The sequence below is a fragment of the Zalophus californianus genome, chromosome 16, assembly GCF_009762305.2.
Source record: "Zalophus californianus isolate mZalCal1 chromosome 16, mZalCal1.pri.v2, whole genome shotgun sequence".
NCBI lineage: Eukaryota > Metazoa > Chordata > Mammalia > Carnivora > Otariidae > Zalophus > Zalophus californianus.
The window spans coordinates 58,287,119-58,307,130 of NC_045610.1; the positions used below are offsets into that span (position 1 = coordinate 58,287,119).

The 20,012-nt window shown below is 60.6% G+C and overlaps 1 protein-coding gene across 4 annotated transcripts in view; it reads left to right on the top strand.

The window, feature by feature from the left end:
- Positions 1-20,012, top strand: part of SEPTIN9 (septin 9) — a 151,976-nt gene that overhangs the window by 46,396 nt on the left and 85,568 nt on the right. The window contains exon 1 of one of the 4 annotated variants that reach the window (XM_035724515.1): positions 10,163-10,577. The exons of the other annotated variants lie outside the window; for them this stretch is intronic. Coding sequence (XP_035580408.1) covers positions 10,523-10,577 — 55 coding nt within the window. The 5' untranslated portion in view covers positions 10,163-10,522. Of the gene's footprint in view, positions 1-10,162; positions 10,578-20,012 lie in introns of those variants that run through there. 4 annotated transcript variants of the gene reach the window in all.

Here is a 20,012-nt window from a genome sequence, read left to right on the forward strand (position 1 = left end):
CCCCGGGCTGTGTTCTTCCCGGTGGCAGGAGAGGCGTGTCACCCCCGCAGGCTGATTCCTGGCTTCCTCCAGCGAATGGTCCAGGGCAGAGGCTGCCCTGATCACTGGGAAAGCTCGCAGAAGGGTCCGGAAGAGAGTCCCTCCACCCGGGGGTTCCTGGGAGGCTTCTGAGAAGTGGCCTCTGAGCCGAGTACCTGAAGGCCATGGGATGCCTGGGTGGCTTAGTCAGTTAAGCGTTTGACTCTTGATCTCTGCTCACGGCATGATCTCAGGGTCGTGAGTTCAAGCCCCGCATTAGGCTCCATCCTGGGCATGGAGCCTACTTAAAAAGATTAAAAAAAAAAAAAAGGATGAGCTGGCCAAGGAGGGTGGCAGGGGGGCTACCACACAGAGGGGACAGAAGAGGACAGGCACAGAGGTGTGACACTGGCTTGTCCGGGAACTAGGAGCAGCTGGGCAGGAGCAGGGGGCATGGGGACGGAGGCCCTGGCACGGCCTTGGGGGGCCCTGCTAGGCTCTCACCGTCTTCAGCAGGTGAAGGTCAGATGTGCATTCTAGAAAGAGTGTCCCACCAGCAGCTCTGAGTTAGGCTGGGAGGAGCAGACACCCTGGGCAGGGAGATCAGCTTCCTTCCCCAGAGCCTGCGGCCACGCGTGTGAGGGAGCCCGAGTGTTTGGTAGTAATGAAAGACAGTGACACCCCAAACCTGTCTCTGACTTGGGGCCATCCCAGAGGTGCTGCGGGGACTGCTGGCCCTCAGAGGCCTTGGGCTGTCTTGTCCCTCTTCCCTCTGGCCAGTTTCCACGTTGGTTCACCCCCTCAGCTCCCCATCTGCAGGAGTCTCCCGGAAGACTGTCTGTCCCCACGTGGGCAGGGGCACGGCTGCCCAGATGCCCAAGGAACCAAAGAGACACACAGGGGCCTTCGGTTGGCTTCAGGGCCCCCGGATATAGACAGTCCAGGGGAAGCCTCTGGGGGTGCCCCCCGCCCCCCGGCCTCTCCACTGGGCAGCCTTTGTCCTTGGGACTGGTCTATCTCCTCACAGCCTGGCCAGGGCTGGTATCCCCCTGGTCAGGGCCCTCAGCCCAGCCTTGTCATCTCGGTGAGTGACTCATGCTGGGGGGGGGGGGGGGGGGGGGGCGGGGAGCAGAGCACCAGGCGGGGTGTGTTAATAGCAAACCCATTACGTCCCCGTCCCTGAGGTCACTTCACACGAGGGACAAATGGTTCATTGAGGTTGATTTGGCTGCCGGCTGGCCCCAGCAGCACTGGCAGTGGGGAGATTTCATTATCCAGGAAAGCAGTACCAGATTGTTGGGAGGGGGCCCAGCCAGGCTCCCTCCCACACAGAGCATTCTGTTCCCGAGGCTCCGGGCCAAGACCCAGAGGCAGCATCCCAGGTACAGCGGGGCACAGTGGCCACCCTCCCCTGGGGGTCACACCGGGCCAAGGGATGCATCTGGGGGTACACAACCTCCTCTCAATTCCTGGTGGGCGGGATCGGGCAGAAGAATCCAGCCCACAGGGAGCCCCCCCCCCCCATTTTGGATACCGACGCCGGGCCCTTTGTCCCCAGATGTTGTGCTCTCAAGCGTCTCCTGAGTGAGCTGGCTGGCTCCTCTTCTTTCTTCTCCATCCTTCTGTGGAGGTATTGAGAAGGTGACGCATGGCCCAAGATGCTCAGTGGAAGTCAGGAGGAGGAGGAGAGGGAGAGGCTGGGGGCTGGGGACCTGCCGGCTCAAGACTGTCCCAAAATACGTGCGGCTTCCCGCTGAGCCCCTAGAAGCCTGGTACGGACAGTGGCCCGGGCACCCATTCTTCTCCCCTGCCCCCACCTGACCCCGGGTGTGCCCCTGCGCAGAGTTCCCGAGTACCCGGGGTCCTGGGGTCGAAGGCTGAGGAGGGGCCCGTAGCCCAGGGGTTTCGAGATACTTGCTCCTCCCCTGGCTCCTGTTTCTAGGAGCCCCTGGCTCACTGGCTGGTTTCTGGGGACATTTCCCCACAGCGACCAGCTGATGGGGAACCAGTTCTCTTCCAGGCCCCAGAGCAGGCCCTGAGCTTTCCCGGGCTAGCTTCTATAGTCAGGTTCCCACTGTTGCCAGGGACACCTGGGAGCTGATGTCCCCGTAGGGGCCCCTCCTCCAACCTTCCCTGGGGGCCCGCATCTCAGCCCCTTCCTCAAAATGGAGGGCCACATGCCCCAGGCTCCAGGCCCCTAGAAAGGCTGCTGGCAACACATACCTCTGCATCTTCTTTCCACTTTTCTGGGGTTTTCTGTTTGTTTTTTTCACTTTTCTATTTAAGTTCTTTTTTTTTTTTTAAAGATTTTATTTATTTGACAGAGAGAGACACAGCGAGAGAGGGAACACAAATAGGGGGAGTGGGGGAGGGAGAAGCAGGCTTCTGCTGAGCAGGGAGCCCGATGCCGGGCTCGATCCCAGGACCCCGGGATCATGACCTGAGCCGAAGGCAGACGCTTAATGACTGAGCCACCCAGGCGCCCCAAGTTTTTTTTTTTTTTTTAAGATTTTTATTTATTTATGAGAGAGAGAGAGAAAGCACAAGCAGGGGGAGTGGGAGAGGAAGAAGCAGGCTTCCCGCGGAGCAGGGAGCCCGATGCAGGGACTCGATCCCAGGACCCTGGGATCATGACCTGACCGAAAGGCAGACACTTAACTGACTCAGCCACCCAGGTGCCCCTCACTTTTCTATTCTTGAAAAGAGTAGAGTTGATACCTTCTTCCATGGGCAAAAACAATAGTCAGGCAAACTTTAATTCTCTCCCTCACTGCCTCCCGCCCCCACTCTGTCTCTTTCTAGCTCTGTCTTTTTTAAACAGCCCAAACTGGACAAAGACCAAGTAAGCAGCATTAATAGGCACTGAGCTCCCTGTCACTGGAGGTGTTCAAGGGTAGGGTGGATGGGCATTTAAGGGGTGGGCATTGAAGGGGGATCCCAGCAAGGGCTGTACATGCCCCATAAGCCCCGAAGACCCTTGTGAGAGGGTGAAGAGGAAAGGGGGTTCCCCCTTTCCTGCCCTTCCTGTGTTGACGGCTGCCACTCTGAGCCTCAGCCCGCTTGCCTCCCACCTGCTTGCTGGCTGTCTCCTGTGCAGTGGGCAGGAGCACTGTTAGGGCATGTGGCCCGAGTCCAAGGGGGCAGGCGGACAGGCAGCTCCCTGGGACAACGTCACCTCGGTCACTGCGGCGACTTTAAAAATAAGTTCAGCCACAGAGGGCCTGTTGCCCTTTCTTCTCTGCTCGGATCCTGCTCAGATGCTGTTGTTCCTGCTGACGTGGAGCTGGGGGAAGGCTGGTGACTCAGCTCTTGTCCCCAGACTGCAGCAGTAGTGAGCTGCCTGCAGCCTCTGAGCCCTCGGAGCAGGGTGCCTGCTCGGGAAAGGCAGTGAGGCGGTCAGGACACCCAGGGGACAGCCTGTCCTCTCGGGTAGGTGGCCTGGCCAGGTGTCCTGGCAGCCCCAGGGGTGAGGCACAACCACTTGCTGCTTTGAGGCTGGGTGGGTACCAGGCCGGCCCCTCCTTCGAGGCCCCTGTGGGACTCTGGAGCTCCTGGGAGGGCAAGAGTGCTTGTTTGTTTGTTTTCTCCCCATCAGCTGGGGTGCAGGGGATGCTGTGTGCCCCCAGCTCATCTCTGTACCTCTAGCCTCTGCTGGCGGTCAGCGGGCTGGGGACTCAAGTCCCTTCCAAAGCCCTGTTCTGGGGGCTGGGGTCAGAACGGACTGTGCGAAGAGGGAACGCGTCAGGGATACAGCGTATGAGCCGTTGCGTTCCTCCTCCCCCTTCCCAGCTGGGTGGTTACTCGCCAAGCCCATGGTGGGGACCCAGGCATCTGAACCCGCTAGCCAAGAGCCCATTGGACATGCCGGAGCCCCCGAGTTGAGCTGGTGAGGAATCACCTTGGAGGGTCACAGCTTCCGAGGAATCTTCTGCACGCCACCCCCCCCACCCGCCTCCGTGTTAGCAGCCACCGCCCCTGCCCTGCCTTGGCTCAGGTGGTCCCGCTGGCTTTCATGGCCCTGCAGGAAAATTTACAAGTGAAATGGAAAATGGGAGGGCCAGGCAGGGCTGCAGGCCCCCTCAGAGCCAGGCCACGGGAGCTGCAAGCTGCCGGGGTCCTGAGCATCTGTCAGCGGGGCTGGGGGGGGCCGGGGCGGGGCAGGGGCGGGAGGCCTGCAGCCAGGGAGCAGGGAGCTTGCCTGGGTCCTGCTGGCCAGCAGCTTCCTTCTGTGACTCGAAAGCATGAGTTTAGAAGAGTAATACTTTGTTTAAAAAGCTCCCTGCCTCAGAGATAAGGCCCGGGCTGCTGTGGTCAGAGTTTGCTGTAAATTTTCTGAACAAAGCAGGCTGGGGCGATAGCTGGGGAGTCTGGAGAACAGATTAATCATGTGCTAAGAAAACGGCATTCCCCTTTGAAGTGAAACCTTATGGTTGCATTTAAGCAGCCAGGCAGATGGTGTAAGGGTGTTCTGTGGCCTACACACTGATTAAATGTCAGCTGCACCCACAGACAGGCTTCACGGGAAGATTCACAATCCGGCAGCCCGGGAGACTCGGTGGTAGGGCTCCAACGGTGTCACAGGGCCATATAAAGGGAGACGGGGTCCTGGCACTTTGGTCCGGGTGCAGATGGCGCCCTGCCTGTCATCCTGAATGCTGGGGCTGGGGCTGGGGCAGGTCTGTGTGGTGGCTGGTGGGCATGCAGGGAGTCCGTGTGAGTTCTGAATGTGCCCCCCCCCCCCCGCCCCCATGGGCTGATTCCCCGTCAGGAGTCACCATGACCCAGCCATCCTGTGAAGGAAAGTGAACTTTGCCATTGCAACAGGGATCTGGCAGGTGCTTGGGGAGTCCTCCTTGTGTGCCTAGAGGCGAGGAAGCAACTGTCTCAAGGGGTCTCCTGGGGGCCCCTGGGATGGTCGCTCTGATATTTAAGACAGAAATGACAGACAGGAAGCCAGCCGGGGGGACACCTTAGGGACGCTGCCCAGGCAGAGGGAACAGCTGAGGCAAATGTCCTGAGGCAGAAGGCAGTGTGAAGTGGGCCAGTGAGTAGACCAGGTGGGCAGGGGCCTGGGCATGTGGGACCGTGGCAGCCAAGGTAAGGAGTTTGCACTCGATTCTAAGTGTGAACGGGGCCATTGGAGGTGACATAATCTGATCTTTAAGCTTCACTGAGATCTGAATGGAGGGGAGCGAGAAGTAAGAAGCAGGCACCTCAGTGAGGAGGCTTTGCAGGAATGCAGGAGGGAGAGGGTGGCGTGGAGCGGCCAGTTCAATTTGGAGGTATTTTGTGAGCAGTTGTTAAACACAACCATTATTAGAAATTTAATCACAGCAGTATGTAAAAAACATAATTAATATTTTGTGGAATGTATATAAAATACAAAATAAATTATGTATAAATTATTGCTTAAAATTAAATACCACAGAATTACCATATGATCCAGCAGGTTCACTTCTGGGTAAATGCCCAAAAGCATGAACACGGGACTCAAGGAGACATGCGCACACCCAGGTTCCTAGCAGCCTCATTCGCAACAGCCAAAATATGGAAGCAACCCAAGTGTCCATCGACGGATGAAGGAATAAACAAAATGTGGTGTGTACGTACAATAGAACATCAGCCTTAAAAAGGAAGGAAATCCTGACACTCGTGACCACATGGATGAACCTTGCGGCCATTATGCGCAGTGAACTAAGCCAGGCACAAAAGGACAAACACTATGATTTCACTTGTGTGAGGTTCCCTAGAGCAGCCAAATCCACAGAGACAGAAAGTAGAGTGGTGACTGCCGTGGGCCGTGGGAGCAGAGGGGCGGACACAGGGACTCCTGTTTGATGGCAATAGGAGTTTCAGTTTGGGAGCATGACAACAGTCCTGGGAATGGTCGGGGCTGATGGGTGCCCAACAGCGTGAGTGCGCTTGATGCCATTTTGCTGTACACGTAGAAGTGGTTAAGGTGATAAATTTTATGTTATGTATGTTTTTAGCACAATAAAAAATGCATTGCCCTATTAGAAACAAATCATACTATAAAACAAAGTTATCTGTTAGATTTATACAATACAAATTACAAGTAATGACATTACAAACAAAGGTGATAAATACACAGAACTCACACTTCTCAAGTCTTTCAGTACATTTTAGTATATTCTCTGTGTTTTGGAGCTCAGCATCGCTTGTCCTATCTGTACGATAGAAATGCTACAAGGTGACGGTTCCTTCCCAGAGCTTCCCTGCTGGGCCTTCCGTGGTGTCACACTGGTAGCTCAAAGTTGGCCAGGGTGAGGGTATTTACACCACAGAAATGGGCAAATGCTACCGAATAATCAGGTGTTTTTTTTTTTAACCCCCAAAGTGCTGGTTGTTAAACATTAGGCAGCGTGTACCACTGGGGGGGGGGGGGGGGCGGGCCTTGGACCTGAGTTGGGAGCACTTGAGGTCAGAAGCAGCCCGACCCGTAGATATTTTGGAGATGGAAACTCACTGATGGCCTGGATGTGGGGGTGAGGGAAACAGGGGACCCAAGGGTGATGCCAAGATACTTGGCCTGAGCCACTTGTGGATGGAGGGACCATTTACAAAGATGGCGGACTGAGGGAGCTTGGGGGCTGTGGAAGGTCGGGCAGCTGATGGATCCAAGGCTCTGGAGCTCAGGGAGGCCCTACTGTGCGCCAGGCCTGGGCAGGGCCGAGACCATGGGTGCCTGTCCTGGTCTTTGAGGAAACAGATGGTCCACTTAACAGAGTGTCCTGTCCAAAGGCCTAGGGCAGCCGGGCAAAGAGCCACTGTCCTCTCTCTGCTCCCCAATCCCCACATGGAGCCCCGGGTCATGGATACCGAGGTTGAGCCAAATGGCTGTTTCCGCCCATTGACTTCCTCCCTCCCTCTCTTTCCCAAGGCTCATCCCACCAGGGCCTGACCCGTGGGGTTTCTCTCCAGGCCTGCTCCTTCCCATTCCCAGAGAGGTTTAGAACTGGACTTCATATTAGACCTTTCTTGCCCATCCCTGGCCCTCAGGTGTTATTAAAACTTGCTGCTTGCTGTCAGGGTTTCCCCAGCCCCCCAGGTCCCCTCAGGAGGGCCACCTGCTGGGCAGCGTTCCTTACCTGCAGCAGGTTGTGCAGCTCATACACATCTTCGGGAGGTGCTGGTGGGGTCGAGGTCTGTAGAGCGTCTGGGGGTCACCATTAACAAAGGACCACACTCGAGGGGCTTAACGCAGCAGAAATGTCTTCTCTCACGGTTCTAGAGGCCAGAAGCCTGAAATCAAGGTGTCAGCAGGGCCTCGCTCCCTCTGAAGAAGGCTCAAGGGAAGAATCCTTCCTCTTCTCTTCCAGCCTCTGGGGTCCCAAGTGTCTCTGGCTTGTGGCCACATCCCTCCAATCTCTGCCTCTAACTTCACATGGCTTCTCTGTGTCTCCTTTTTGGCCTCTTACAGGGACACTTGTCATTGGATTTAGGGGCCACCCTAATCCAGAGTTATCTGATCTACAGATCCTCACCTTAATTACATCTGCAGAGATCCTTATACCGAATTGGGTCCCATTCTGAGGTTCGGGTGGATGTGTTTTTGGAGCACCCATCACAGGTCTCATGGGGGAACCTGGGAGGCGGGTCGCCCCTCCAGTGTCCCCTCTAATCACACTTTCCCCTTGGGCCAGACCTACAGTCTTGCCTTCCCCATGGCCTTGGAAGAGGGTACCACTGCAGAATGTGGACGCCTTGTGGTTCTCTTTTTCTTGCCAAATTTAAGCTCACTTTCCTCTCTTTGCTGCTACTCACTTTACCTGCCCAGCGCCCCTGCCAGGAATGCCCGTCCTAACCCCCCTGCCCCGCCCTGACTGTTCTGCCCTGAGAAGGGGCCTAGGGACCCCTCACCTGCCCCTCAGGATCAGGCCTACTCTGCGGACCGGACGAAGCCATCAGAGGTGATCAAAGGCCGGGCTGAGACAGGGCTGGGTGCACGATTTCAGCAGGGAAAGAGAAGGCCGAGGAGCGGCCGGATTGTCTTCGAGTTTGGAGAAGGTGATTATTATGTGAAGGGTGGTGCCCAGCTGTTTCCCATCTCCTCTGAAGACAGAAAAAAAAGAGGAAATAAATGATGTACAATTAGAGCAGTTGGTTAGATACAGGGGCGAACTTCCTGGCTGGGAGTGTGGCCAAGCGCTGGGCAGGGTTTCCGGAGGGAGCACGGGGAATCTCCTTACCTGGAGGTGTCAAGGCCTGGCAGCCGTGGCCCCGGTGGTTAAACGGAAGGCGGGGGTATGGACCGGATGGCCTCTAGAGTGCAGTCATGCCAACATGGGGCACTTTCTGGCTGTGGAGGTTGGTTCCCTCCTGCCATTGTCCTTTAGGTTCCCACAGGGGAGCATTTTGGCGAGGCGTGCACCCTGGCTGGGCTCCCCGAGGAGATACGCCCACGTCTGTTCAGCTCCACTGTGAATGGACATGAAGAATGCACAATAAGTTGACCCTATGCTAATCTGGTGGAACTCCATGCCCGCTCTCTGGGAGAACAATCGCATGGGTGTGTCTACACTCACCAGGTGCTTTTTATAAAAACACTGGCGAATAATGCTGTGGACCAGCATCTTCTCAGGGGCCTGGGTAGTTAGGTTGCTTCGCAGGGGCAGTGGACCACCAAACTTCCCAATACTGGGTGGACAGGTGGCCTAGAGGGCTGGGCCATCAGGCAGGCCTAGGTACTGGCTTTCCAACGTGACATGCCGGGGCCACTGGGAAGGCCATCAGGGTGCCCTCCATGGCAGCCGTGACTCCCTTCTTGAAACCCGGGCTCCCAGGCAGAGGAGGGTGTGTGCGCATCTGAAATGTCTGTGGTTTTGCAGTTCCATGTCCACAAACTCCCTTAGTTGAAAATAGTTCAAAATATCCAAAGCATGAGGGAGGGAGTGACTGGTTTTCTTAAAAAGAAAGGACTCGATTTCATCTACTTGATAAAGCCAGCCAACCCAGTGTGTTCTCTGAAAGAGGTGGGGAGTACCTGGGATGGCAGTCGGGCCTCCTCATCCCCTGCCCATTTGGGATCTTTCCAGACTAGGGGTGTGGGGGGCTGGGAGGGGAGTGGCAGTGATCAACCTGAGACCCAGGACCAGCTCTCAGGCACTCCCAGGCCTCACACAGAGGACAGGCACCAGCGGGGAGGGTGTGTTCCCCGCCATGGACTCTCACGGGGCCTGACTTCGGGCAGAGGTTCTGGGTCTAAGATAATGAGGGGGAGAGTAGGTTGGAGCCCAGCGCCCAACTAACTAGCAGGGGGAGCGGAAGGGAGGCCCCCTCCGCTGTGGGGACCAGCCCTGGGGGGCCCTTCCTGGGGGCTCCATCCTTTAGCTTTGCAAGTTCCAGCCCGTCCTGTTGTCTCCAGCCTGGAGGGACCTGCCTGCCGTCCTTGTCGGGGACAGAATTTAATCAGTGTTTGGATGGGCACGTGTAGAAACGGCTGTCTTGGAGGGCAAGACCAGGCCTGAGGTACAGCGGAGATGGGGAGCCCCCTTTCTCCCGTTACGGAACTCCTTCCTTCAGATCCTAGGGAATATCGTCGCCTTACCAGGGGGAAAGACCATGGTGTATGCTCTGCCACCAAGCTGCCCCCCTTATTGTGGAAGCTGGAGGTGGCACCTTTCCCTGGCTGTTCTGGCAGGGGCGCTCCTTCCTTGCTCCCCCCCCCCCCAAGCTGGCACCTTTTCTGTCACCTGGCTCGGAGGGTGCAGCAAGTGACCCCGGGGGTGGACGGGTAGGGATCGGGAATCGCTGGAGGGTCGCCCCCCTCCCCGGGGGCCATGTGATTCCTGCGCTCGCCCCTCGCTCCGCGGCTCCGGGCCCACAGGCGGGGGTGCCCCGGCCCGGCAGCTCGGGCGCTTAACCCTTGCAGCCGCTGAGCGCGGGAAGGCGGCGGCGGCGGCGGCGGTGAACTTTGTTTGGCTGCGTAAATAAAACCTCCCTCAGGAGGAACCCTGCGCCCCAGGGAAGGGGAGGAATCTCTTCCCCCCTCGGCACCGCCCCCGCGCCGCCTCCCGGCCCCCACATCCGCCCACATCTGGCCGCGGCGGGGCGTCCGGGGGGGGAGGGGCCGAGCCGCGTCGGTCGCCGTCCCCGGGGCGCGGGCCAGGCGGGGAGGAGCGGGGCGCCGCGTCGGGCGCCCAGGACTCGGCCTGTCCCCGCGGCGTCCGCTCGGGCCCCAGCACCCCCCCGCCCCCCCGCCAGGCCCCGGCCTTGACGGGCGGGCGGAGCAGCCAGTGCGAGCCGGGGAGGCCGGGCCGGGTGCGGGAACCTGATCCGCCCGGGCGGCGGGGGCGGGGCGGGGCGGGGGCGCGGGGAGCCGAGGCCCGGCGCCCGCCCGCCTCCCCCATTCATTCAGCCGAGCCCAGGGGCCGAGGGGCTCGGGCGGCCAGCTCTGCTCGGCGGGAGTGCGGGCGCAGGGCCCGGGCCGCCGGGGCGCTTCCTTGCCGCCGCCCTCCGCGCGCCGCGCCGCCCGCCAGCCACCATGTCCGACCCCGCGGTCAACGCGCAGCTGGACGGGATCATTTCGGACTTCGAAGGTGGGTGCCGGGCGCGCCGCGGACGCGCGGAGGGGCGGGCGGGAACCCCCGAAGGGGCGCCCTCCGGCCGCGCGCCCCCTGCCCCGCGCCCCCGTCGCCTACGTGGAGGACCCGGTTCGGGGGCCCGCGCGCCTTGGCGGCCCCCGCGCTGCCTCCCGGCTTCCTTCCTTTTATTGTATTTGCCGAGCGGCGACAGTCCCCTCGAGGGCTCGCGGGGCGCCCGCGGAACTGGCCGGGGCGCGCGGCTCCCTCGCGGCCGTCGCTCAGTCCCCTCCCCGCGGCGCTCCCCGTCGGGCCCTCGGGCCCCCGCGGCCCTGCGGCGGGGCGGGGAACCGGTCATCCGCCTCTGCGTCCTGCCCAGAGGGCGGCTGCCCTCCCCCACGCGTTTCGGGGCCGGACCGAGCCGAATTCCGGCGGGGGAGGACGCCGAGCGGACCCGGCTCGGGCCGGCGGGGTCTAGAGGGGGGCGCCCGTTGGGCCCCCATCCAGGCCCGGGGCACCCCCTTCCGCCTCCTGGAGTCGGGCGGTGCGGGGGAGGAGGGGCCTGCGGGCCAGTAGGGAGCGCATTTTGGTCCCCTCCCCCCTTCGGGGTGTACAGAGTGTGCAGAGACTTGGGGGGCTCTTCCGTCCGAGTGCGCCGGGCTTCCCCCAGCCCTGAGCCTGTGTCCGTGTCCGTGTGTGTGTGTGTGTGTCCGTGTGTGTGTGTATGTGCGCGCGCGCGCGCCTTCGTGCGTCCTCGTGACTGCCTGTGGCTCTGCGTCCTGGCGTCCTGGGGAGTAAATAAAGCGGTCGGGAGGGAAGCTCACACAATAGTCTGCAGACAGCACTTCTAGGGCCGGAACTCTGAGGGGCGGGCCTGCCTCTGCTGGGACCTGGAGCCCCCGCCCCTCCGAGGGGCTCCCAGGCAGCCTTGGGCAGAGCCCTCTGGTGGGCCCGGCCTTGGGGCGGCTATGCTGGAAGGAGTTTTAGACTTCCAGGTGCCAGGCCCAGCCAGGCGGTCGCCTAACCCCCCCGGGGGGGGCGTGTGCAGCGCCAGGGCTGGGATCTGTGTGTCCCGAGCTCTGCAGCACGCATGGTCTACCTGGGGTGAGCCGTACCTGTGGGGCACTTCTGGGTGCATCCCAAGCCGAGTGGCAGCAGCTGTGATTCTGGGCTGGGCCTGGGCTGGCTTGGGCAAGGGTGTGAAGAGACTAGAGTGTTTGGGGTCTGGTCGCTGGCACACCCATGCAGAGGACGCGCCTGCTCTTGGCTCAGTGGCCCGAGCACTTTTGTGATTCTGGCACTGAGCACTGAACAAGGGGAGTTCTGGTCTGCAGGGCGGTGATGGCTTTTGCCCTGCTGTTTGGACATCGTGGATAATGTGCTCCTACTGGGCCTCCCTACCTCTCCTTCGTTCTGTTTCGCCTTTTTCGGGCCCAGAGCATGGCTCTCCTTTGAGACTCCCACTGTTGCCCTCGGGAGCCTTTCCTAAGTGTCCAAGTGTGAGAACCAGCCCGTCTGGAGACGGCTGCCCCCTTCAGGTCCCGCGCTGCGCGTGCACCCTCCCTGGGGCCTGTGGGAGTGAGGTTGGCTTGCGGTTCTGAAAGCCTTGGGCCGGCAGCGGGCAGCGGGGCGTGCGGGGAAGGCCAGGATTCCATGGTAGCCCCGAGGCGGGGCGGGGGGAGACTTGGGGGTGGGGCGGTCCTCTAGCTGTTCCAGTTCGCACCTCTGCCTCCGGGTCCCCGGGTGTGACTCCATCCTGACCCCAACAGGCCCCATGTGGAGATGTTGGCGGCCTCTGCCCTGGCTCCCAGGCGGCTTCTTGACCCTCTCATTTGGTTGGAGACAATGGCCTCATTGAGACCATCCTGGTGCGACAGTGGGCAGCCCTGTGGGTCCCGGGGGAGATCTCTCACTCTTAGGGAACCTCTGGTTCCCTGTGTGCATCGGTCGTCCTGTTGTGTGCTCTGACAAGCTGAAAGGGCTCTAAAGGCAGAGGGGTCAGGCGTTAGAGCCCTCTGGACTTCTGGGAGGAAGGGTGTGTGAGCTCAGGGACCGGCATGGCCTCCCTAAGTGGCCCAGGAGCTTGGAGTGCACTTGGGTGTTGGGGGCTGGGCCTGGAACGGTCGGAGGTGGGGAAGGAGCCGTCAGCAAAGTCTGGGAAGGAGGACAGCGCACGACCTAGAGGAGCAGTGACAGATACAATGCAGCGGGGCCCAGGCAGGGAAAGGTCGCAGTGGAGGAGGCAGACCTTGGGCGAAAGTCGGAATTCAGTTGCAGGAGGGAGGAGGAGAGCACTCAGGTCCTGGGCAGCAGGCAGAAGCGGGGGAGGCCGGAATGAGCTGGTCCATTGGAGAATGGGGCACAAGGAGGGGCCAGTTGGAGCGGATCAGAGGGCCAGGCCAGGCGTGCCCACCCGGAGTTGGGACTGTCCTGGGGAGGCAGCCGGAGTGGTGAGAGCAGAGCTGGAGGAGTTCTGGTCTGGGTCCGTGGGGCTGCCCACGTGGTGTCTCGGGGTTTGTGCAAGGTAGGACGAAAGGGGTCGGGGGGAAGACTGGCAGCCCCTCAGCCGCTGCTGTGCCCCCAGAGTTCTTGGGCCCGCGGACACGGCCTGTCACGACGCACGCGCTCATGGCTGAAAAACAGAAGCCCCAGGGGCCACCAGCAAAGCCTGGCAAGTTCTGAGCCACGGCATTGCTGGGGGTGGTTTGCAATGCTTGCAGACTGGAATCCTGCAGGGGAGCCAGAGGGCCCTCGTCGGGTGTCTTTGGGAGGTTTGGAGCTAGTGGGAGTATCCGGGCCAGGGTGGCATGCCCCGCAGGGCAGAGGGGAAGGCAGCTGGGGTGGGTGTCCAGGCTGGAGCAGCATGCCCCTACAGGGCCGACAGGAAGCTGCCTCAGGTGGATGTGTGTGGGGTGTGTGGATCTGCTGATGCCCCACGTCCCGGGCACGTCTGTCCTCTGCCCCGGGGAGCACCCTTCTCGTTTTGGGTCTGTCACATTGTCGAGGAGGCATGGGGACTCAGCCTGCCCTCTCTCACGGGCATGTCTGTCGGGTTCACTTCTCCCCCGGGCACTGAGAGGGTGGCAGTGGTCTTCATGGGCGTGAACGTCCCACACTGGCCTCGGCCTTCCCTTGCGGGATGACCCTGGGGCTCTGTGGAGAACCCCCATGTAGGAGCAAGAAGAGAGTTTTGTATTTTGCTCATGTGATTTTTTTTTTTTTTAGAGAGTTTTGACCCCCCCCCCCCCCCCGCGTCCCCCGGGAAGTTGGGCCCGGAGGGATGACTCCTTCCCTGATCTCACCCTGGGTCGGTGGAGGCACAGAGCTGTTGGGCGGCATGTTCTTGGGTGAGAGCAGGCCAAATCTGTTCTCGCGAACGCTATTACAAGTCTGGTCTTTGTGTAACAAAGCCCTTGCAGGGGCCAGCTGCTGCCCGCCTTCCTCAGCGCTGTCTGCTGGAACCATAGTCGCATGCGGGGAAAGAATCCTGAAAGTCCTGGATGTTTGTGCAAACGCAGTCTGGCCCGGAACCTCGGCACTCCGGTCCCGCAGCTGTGCTTTGTCGTGTACAGATTGTGCCTGCCCTTCTAGACCCTCTGCTGTCTCTTTGGAGGACCCTCCTAGAGGGGTCCTGGAGCTCTGGGCCCCGGAGAGCAGGCCGGTGGGGTGGGGGGCCAGGGCAGGGAGCCGGTCTCCTGGTGGGGGGCGGGGAAGGGACCAGGCGGACAAACCCGCTCATCTGGGAGCCCAGACACCTCTGGGACAGGGGCTCCCTCGCCTGCTGGAGGCAGGTGCCCCTTTCCTCCCAGAAGGACAAGGCCTGTTGCTTGGTGATGGGTAGAGACCTGTCCCTGATTAAGGCCAGTGGGCCTCTCGGGTGACGCCTCCTGCTTTTCAGCCAGACACAAGGCCCCTCATGAGTACCAGCTCCCTGTTGTTGGCACCTTTGGGGCAGGAGGCGGGAGCCGTGTGGCGTTGAGTTCACTCGGCTGGACTGGAGGAGCCGGGCCTGGGCGATTTGGCTGGTGCCTGTTCTGCAGCGATAAGGGGACGGTGGCCTGGTACTCTCTGTGTCCAGAACACGGGACCGGGCACACCCACGGTTTCGGTGTGGGGAGGAGAGCCGCCATGCACGCACGGGGTAGCAGAAGCCCCTCTGTCATGGGCTTCCAGGCCGGGCCGAGCATCAGACCTGGGCTGGGGAGGTGGGGGCACATCTCACGCTGCCGGGCATCTGTCTAGAAAGGCTTTCTGGAGGACACGGATCTCCAGGAAGGTTTGGAACGAGGCAGGAGGCAGGTGGGCAGAGTTTGCATCCAGGGGGAGGCAGAGTTACCTTCCAGAGAGGTGACGGATGGGGCAACCGGGAGCCCGCGTGGTGCACTGCTCATGAGGGCGAGCTCACTGCCATTGAAAGCTGGGTGGCTCACGGGAAGTGTCTGAGCCCGAGCCTCAGTTTCTCCTCTCCACGAGGGTTGTCCTGGGATTTAGGTGGATGTGGCCGGCAGCACCGAGCACAGAGCCCGCTCCTGGGAGCCTGGGGGGTGCTGCTGCTGCTCTTGGACCTGGGTGGGCGGGGTGGGTATTTGCAAGGGGCGGGTGGGGGTGGACGCTGAAATGTGGCGATCTGGGTGATGGAAAGTGTTCCAAGGCCACAGGCAAGGGCCTGTCTGGTCCCCATGGGGGTGAGGCTCACAGTGTGGTCAGCACTGCAGATTTGTAGCTTCTGCGGTGCCCACCCGGGGCTCCCTCTGAGTGCAGCAGATGCTCAGGCTCCTGGCCAAGCCAAGGGAGTCCCCCTCTGGCCTGGCAGAGCTCCCTGGAGGTGCCATAGGTTTCTCCCCATCAGAGTGGAGGCTGGGCTCATGTGGGCTGCCGGGTTGCTTCCCTGGAGAGGTCACCCCACCTCCTCTGCCATTCCCCACCCCAGAGCATCTCAGATGGGGGGCCACAGGCTGGTGCTGGACAACCTGACTGAAGACAGGTGGTGGGCTCGGGCAGCCCACCTTCCTGAAAGGGGAGCAAGGCAGGGAGGCCGTGTCAGGGAGGGGACGTGCAGGTGGGGCAACCTCCTCGGCCAGCAGCCCTTTGGCAAGTCCTGCTTGTGTGTGGGCTCTGAGCTAAGAGAACAGTCTCGTCTGGGGCCAAGGGGGAGAGCAGGGGCAAGCCAGGTGCCTTGCCTGTGCCCCAGGAGCCCGTGAGCTCTATACCCCCGCCCACCGAGGGCCTGGGGAGCCTGGACATGGGGTGGGGGCTCCAGGGGCTGCCCTGCCTGGAGAGACAAACCCAGAGCTCAAGCTCCCAGGGCCAGTGGTGGGCACAGCCAGCCCAGTGCCCGGTGCGTGGGGGGCACTTGCTCAGGCCACATTTACAGAGGTGGCCATCTTGCCAGTGGGGGCAGTGATACGGTGGCTCACTCATGAGGCCGTGGCACCAAGAGCCGCACAGATGTGCAGATGGTGCACTTGTCCCGCGGGAGCCAGGGACCTCTCCGCCCAGTGCCCATGGCCTCAGCCTGCCCCTCGGTGCTGTAGCCCACAGACCCTGGCGCTGGCCGAGCAGAGCAGGGCTCCCTCGTCTTCTTTCTCCTTGTGTGCCCAGAGGTCAGGGGAGGTCCCGTTCAGAGATCCGGCCCCCTCCATGGTTCAGCCCAGTTGGCACTATCACTGCCCCCCCCCCCCCCCGCCCCGCTCAGTTTACCGGCCAGGCAACCCCGGGGTTGGGCCAGTTTGCTGCTCAGAAGAGTCTCCTCGGGGTACAGATAGGAGTGTACCCCGGTTTGGCAGCAAGGACCTGGGGGCCAGACTTAGGGAATCTATCGTGAGCCCCAAACCCAGGAAGGAGTCTCACCTGCCTGCCTGGCCAGACCTGGGGCTTTCCGCTGGGCTCGGAGCCCCTCTTTGCTCACTGTTTTGTGGCCGGGACAGTGCGCTACGTGCTGAATATCCTTAAGGACCTGGTGGGGTGTGTAGAATGTGGTGGGGGGGCGGTGAAGGAGTGAGGAGCAGGGGCAGCCAGGGGCTCCGGTGGGAGATTCATCAGAGGGCTGAGGCCCCGGGAGATTTCATGTTTTTGATTCATCCCCGAAACCTAGCCAGAAAACGAGCTCTTGTGCTTTCTTTTGACAAAGCCAGTGAGGAAAAATGGTCTCACAGTGGCTTTCTTCCCAAAGGCCTCTCGGTTTTTCCCAAATTTGGAGGCTCTCTCAGTTGGTTATGAGACCGAACGGTCCGGAACTCTCTGGAACATGGTCCCAGAAGCCTGAGGATTTGTAATCTCCAGCCAAACAGACCCAGCTGACACCCTAGACACCCCCGGCGCCTGGGGTAGTTCTGGGCTCGGGTGTTTAATTTGGTCGGGACAGAGCCTGGAGACTCCATTCAGCCTGGACCAGGAGACATTCTGGAAGCTCCCAAGCTTGTTGTCATTTTTAAAAGTGCTGCCAGTGCCCAGAAATTCAGGCGGAGGCATAAGAGGACAGTGCCGATGTCTGATGTCCGTGGAGTCCCCACACCCAGCCCAGGGCTCTCTCAGGAGCTGGGGCTGCAGAGAAGGTGGGGAGCCCGGAATGAAGCTCCAGCCTACCTCTTTCTTGCGTTTGGTGTTTTTCCTTGTCTGCTCTGTTTCCCATGTTCCTGAGTTTTTAATAGCCCTTCCCGGGAGGGTGAACCTCTACGGACTCTGGCCTTCTCCCTCCACTGGGTGGAGATGCAAAATCCAGAGAATCCAGGGCCCTGGCCTTAAATGCATAAGCGTGTCCTGCCCACCCAAGGCTTAGAGCTTCCTGTGTCCCTGGGCCCAAGGCCGGGAGCCTTTGCCTTCAAATACTCAGAATAGCCTCCTGGGAAAGCCAGGGGAGATGGGGAAGGGGAAGCAGAGAGGTGACCCCACCCCCCACCTCCTGGCCATTCCACTCCTCTGGTCTCTGAGGGCCTGTCTGCCTGGCTGGGGGTACCATGGTTGTTCCCTGGGTACAAATGGGGGGGCCGTGGGGAGGTGGGGGGCTCTTGCGGCCTGGGGCTTATTCGGATTAAGTGGGGGGAATTCCAGGGTTCCTTCCCCTCTGTGCCCCACTTCCTCAGTTTTCCAAGGAGGGGCTGGAACGCTAAGCTCTTTTGCAGGCCTTGTCAGGTCTTTTTCCATGATTCTGTATCTGGTCTCCTAACCAAAGCCACAGCCTTCCCGGACCGTTAAGAGGAGCGCTGGCCAGTGGCTGGCTCTCTTTGCTGATGGGCTTCTGGCTGTCCCCTGGGGCAGGGTCTGGGCATCCTGGGCACCTCCCTGTGGGAGGCTACAGCTGAGGGTCCCCTAGAATTGAGGAAGGGAGCCACCCGGGCCGCAGACAGCCCCCTCTCTGCCCGTGGGAGGTTAGGCGACAGACAGCATCATCTTTCTTTTTGGTGGGAAGAGAGAGATGTCCCCAGTATGAGCCACCTTGCCGTCTCCCCTCCCCTAGGCACTGACCTGGAAGATGGAGATGTTTCTGGTTCTAACCTTGGTGGCCAGCAGCCTGGTGGATTTCCATACTGTCTCAGGCAGGATCTCATTCTGTATGTGGGCTGGCCCCCCTCCCTGGATGCAGGCAGCCAGCTTTGAGCCGGGATATTTGGCCCTCCGTTCCATGTGGGTGGGCAGTTTCCCTGTGAGTGGTAGGCCAGGCCCCTGAACCCGTGTCCCCTGGAGACCAGATTATCTATAGTAAAAGCATACAAGTTCTCCTGGCTCCCAACCAGGCCTGGAGAGGTGGTCTTCTCTGCTGTCCCCTGCCTCCTGTCCCCCATAAAAAGTGAGGGGGAGGCGTGCTCTGGAAAGTGGCTGGGTTTTGGCTTTTCGTTCATCGTGAGAAGTGCCGGCGTCCGTTTGTTTCTCTGGTGGGCCAGGAGGAGGATCCGAGGGGTGGGAGAAGCAGTCGACTCTTTCCTCTTATTCAGCAGCTGTCTGTGGGCTCCAGCTAGGTGCCAGCTCTGTTCTAGGTTCTTGGGGTCCAGGTGTGAGCCCAAGAGAAGAGGGGTTGGTTCAGGAGGGCTTCCTGGAGGAAGGAGCACCTAACCAGAGTCCCGGGTGGGAGTTTACCAGGCAGGGTCTCCAGGCACATGGTGCTGGCTGGCCTCTCTGGTGATTTCTCCCAACTCATAGTTTGTTTGGGGGATCCTGTTGTGCCCACACCTGGTAGAGGTGCCAGCACCTGATGGGAGTGCCCTTGGGGCTGTGCTTGCATGGAGGATCCGGGCTCCATCTTTGCTCCTGGTCAGGAGGCTGGGTGAGCCGCGACGGACTTGGGTGGTGAATGATCCAGGCAGGAGAGATGCCCCGGCTTTGTTACCCTAGTAGGGGTGGAGCTGGTCGCACGTTGGAGCGGCGAGCTTTAAGTCCTGGGCCTTCTCCACAAACCCTCAGGAAGGGCTACTTTGCTCTTTTGCCGAGCTACGAGCTACGAAAGAAACCCCTGGCAGGCCTGGGGCCCCTCGGCGGTGAGATGGGGAAGGCCGTCATTCATCATTCGTTCACACCTTTGTAGGAGGCGGTGGAGTGGTGTCCTTTCCCTCCTGGGTGGGCTGTCCCCACCCCAGGACCCTGGCTCTGGGGGACACCGAGTCTCGGGGCAGCTGGGGGGATGGGGACACTGGTGAGGGAGGAAAATCTCCCCCCTGCCCTGTGCACTCAAATATTTACATCTCTCCTAATATTTAAATGATGAAGCCAGGCTCCTGCAAACAGCTGCCCTGGAGCCAGCTGTCGGCTCTGCCCTCCCCCCTCCCCCTCCCCCCTCCCTCCTCCCTCCTTCCCTCCCTCCCTCCTTCCCTCCCTCCCTCCCGCATTCTTTGTTTCTGACCCAAGTCCCCGGCCCTTCCAGCTGTTACCCGTTTGCTCACAGGCACGTCTTCTGCCCGTGCTGGCTCTTGTTACTTTCCATAACCATCTCCTTTATCGAGCACCTACTACGTGCCAGGCACGGGGTTGGGCACTTTATATGCTCAGTCTTTCGGTCTTCCCAGAGTCCGGCAAGGTTGGACCGGCTGCTGAGGCTCACTCAGGTCACCCCTGGCCCCAGGCCACACAGGCAGGCAGACCCAGGTCCTCCTGACCTGTACCTGCATCTGCCCATCCCTCCCTACTGCTGAATCCTGCCCTCTGGCCCTCCCTGCTGCCACCTTCCACGGGCTGACCCTGCCAGGCTGTGATGGAAATGTCAGCGGTGGGTGGGGAGCAGCTGGGCATCGAGAGCCTGCAGTCGGGCGGGGGCTGCCCCTCCTCCAGTCCTGGCCTCACTGCCTTCCAGCTCCGTGACGGCTTTTTGTGAGGCGGGCATCACGGTGTCCACATTGCAGGGTGGCGGGGAGCTTGGGAGAGGCGGTGAGGGTTCAGGGCTCAGTGCAGCGCTGGGGAGTAGCGGGCGCTCTCCTGTTGAGGGTGTGTGGTATGCCGGTTAGCGTGCTGGCTGGGGTCTGGCTT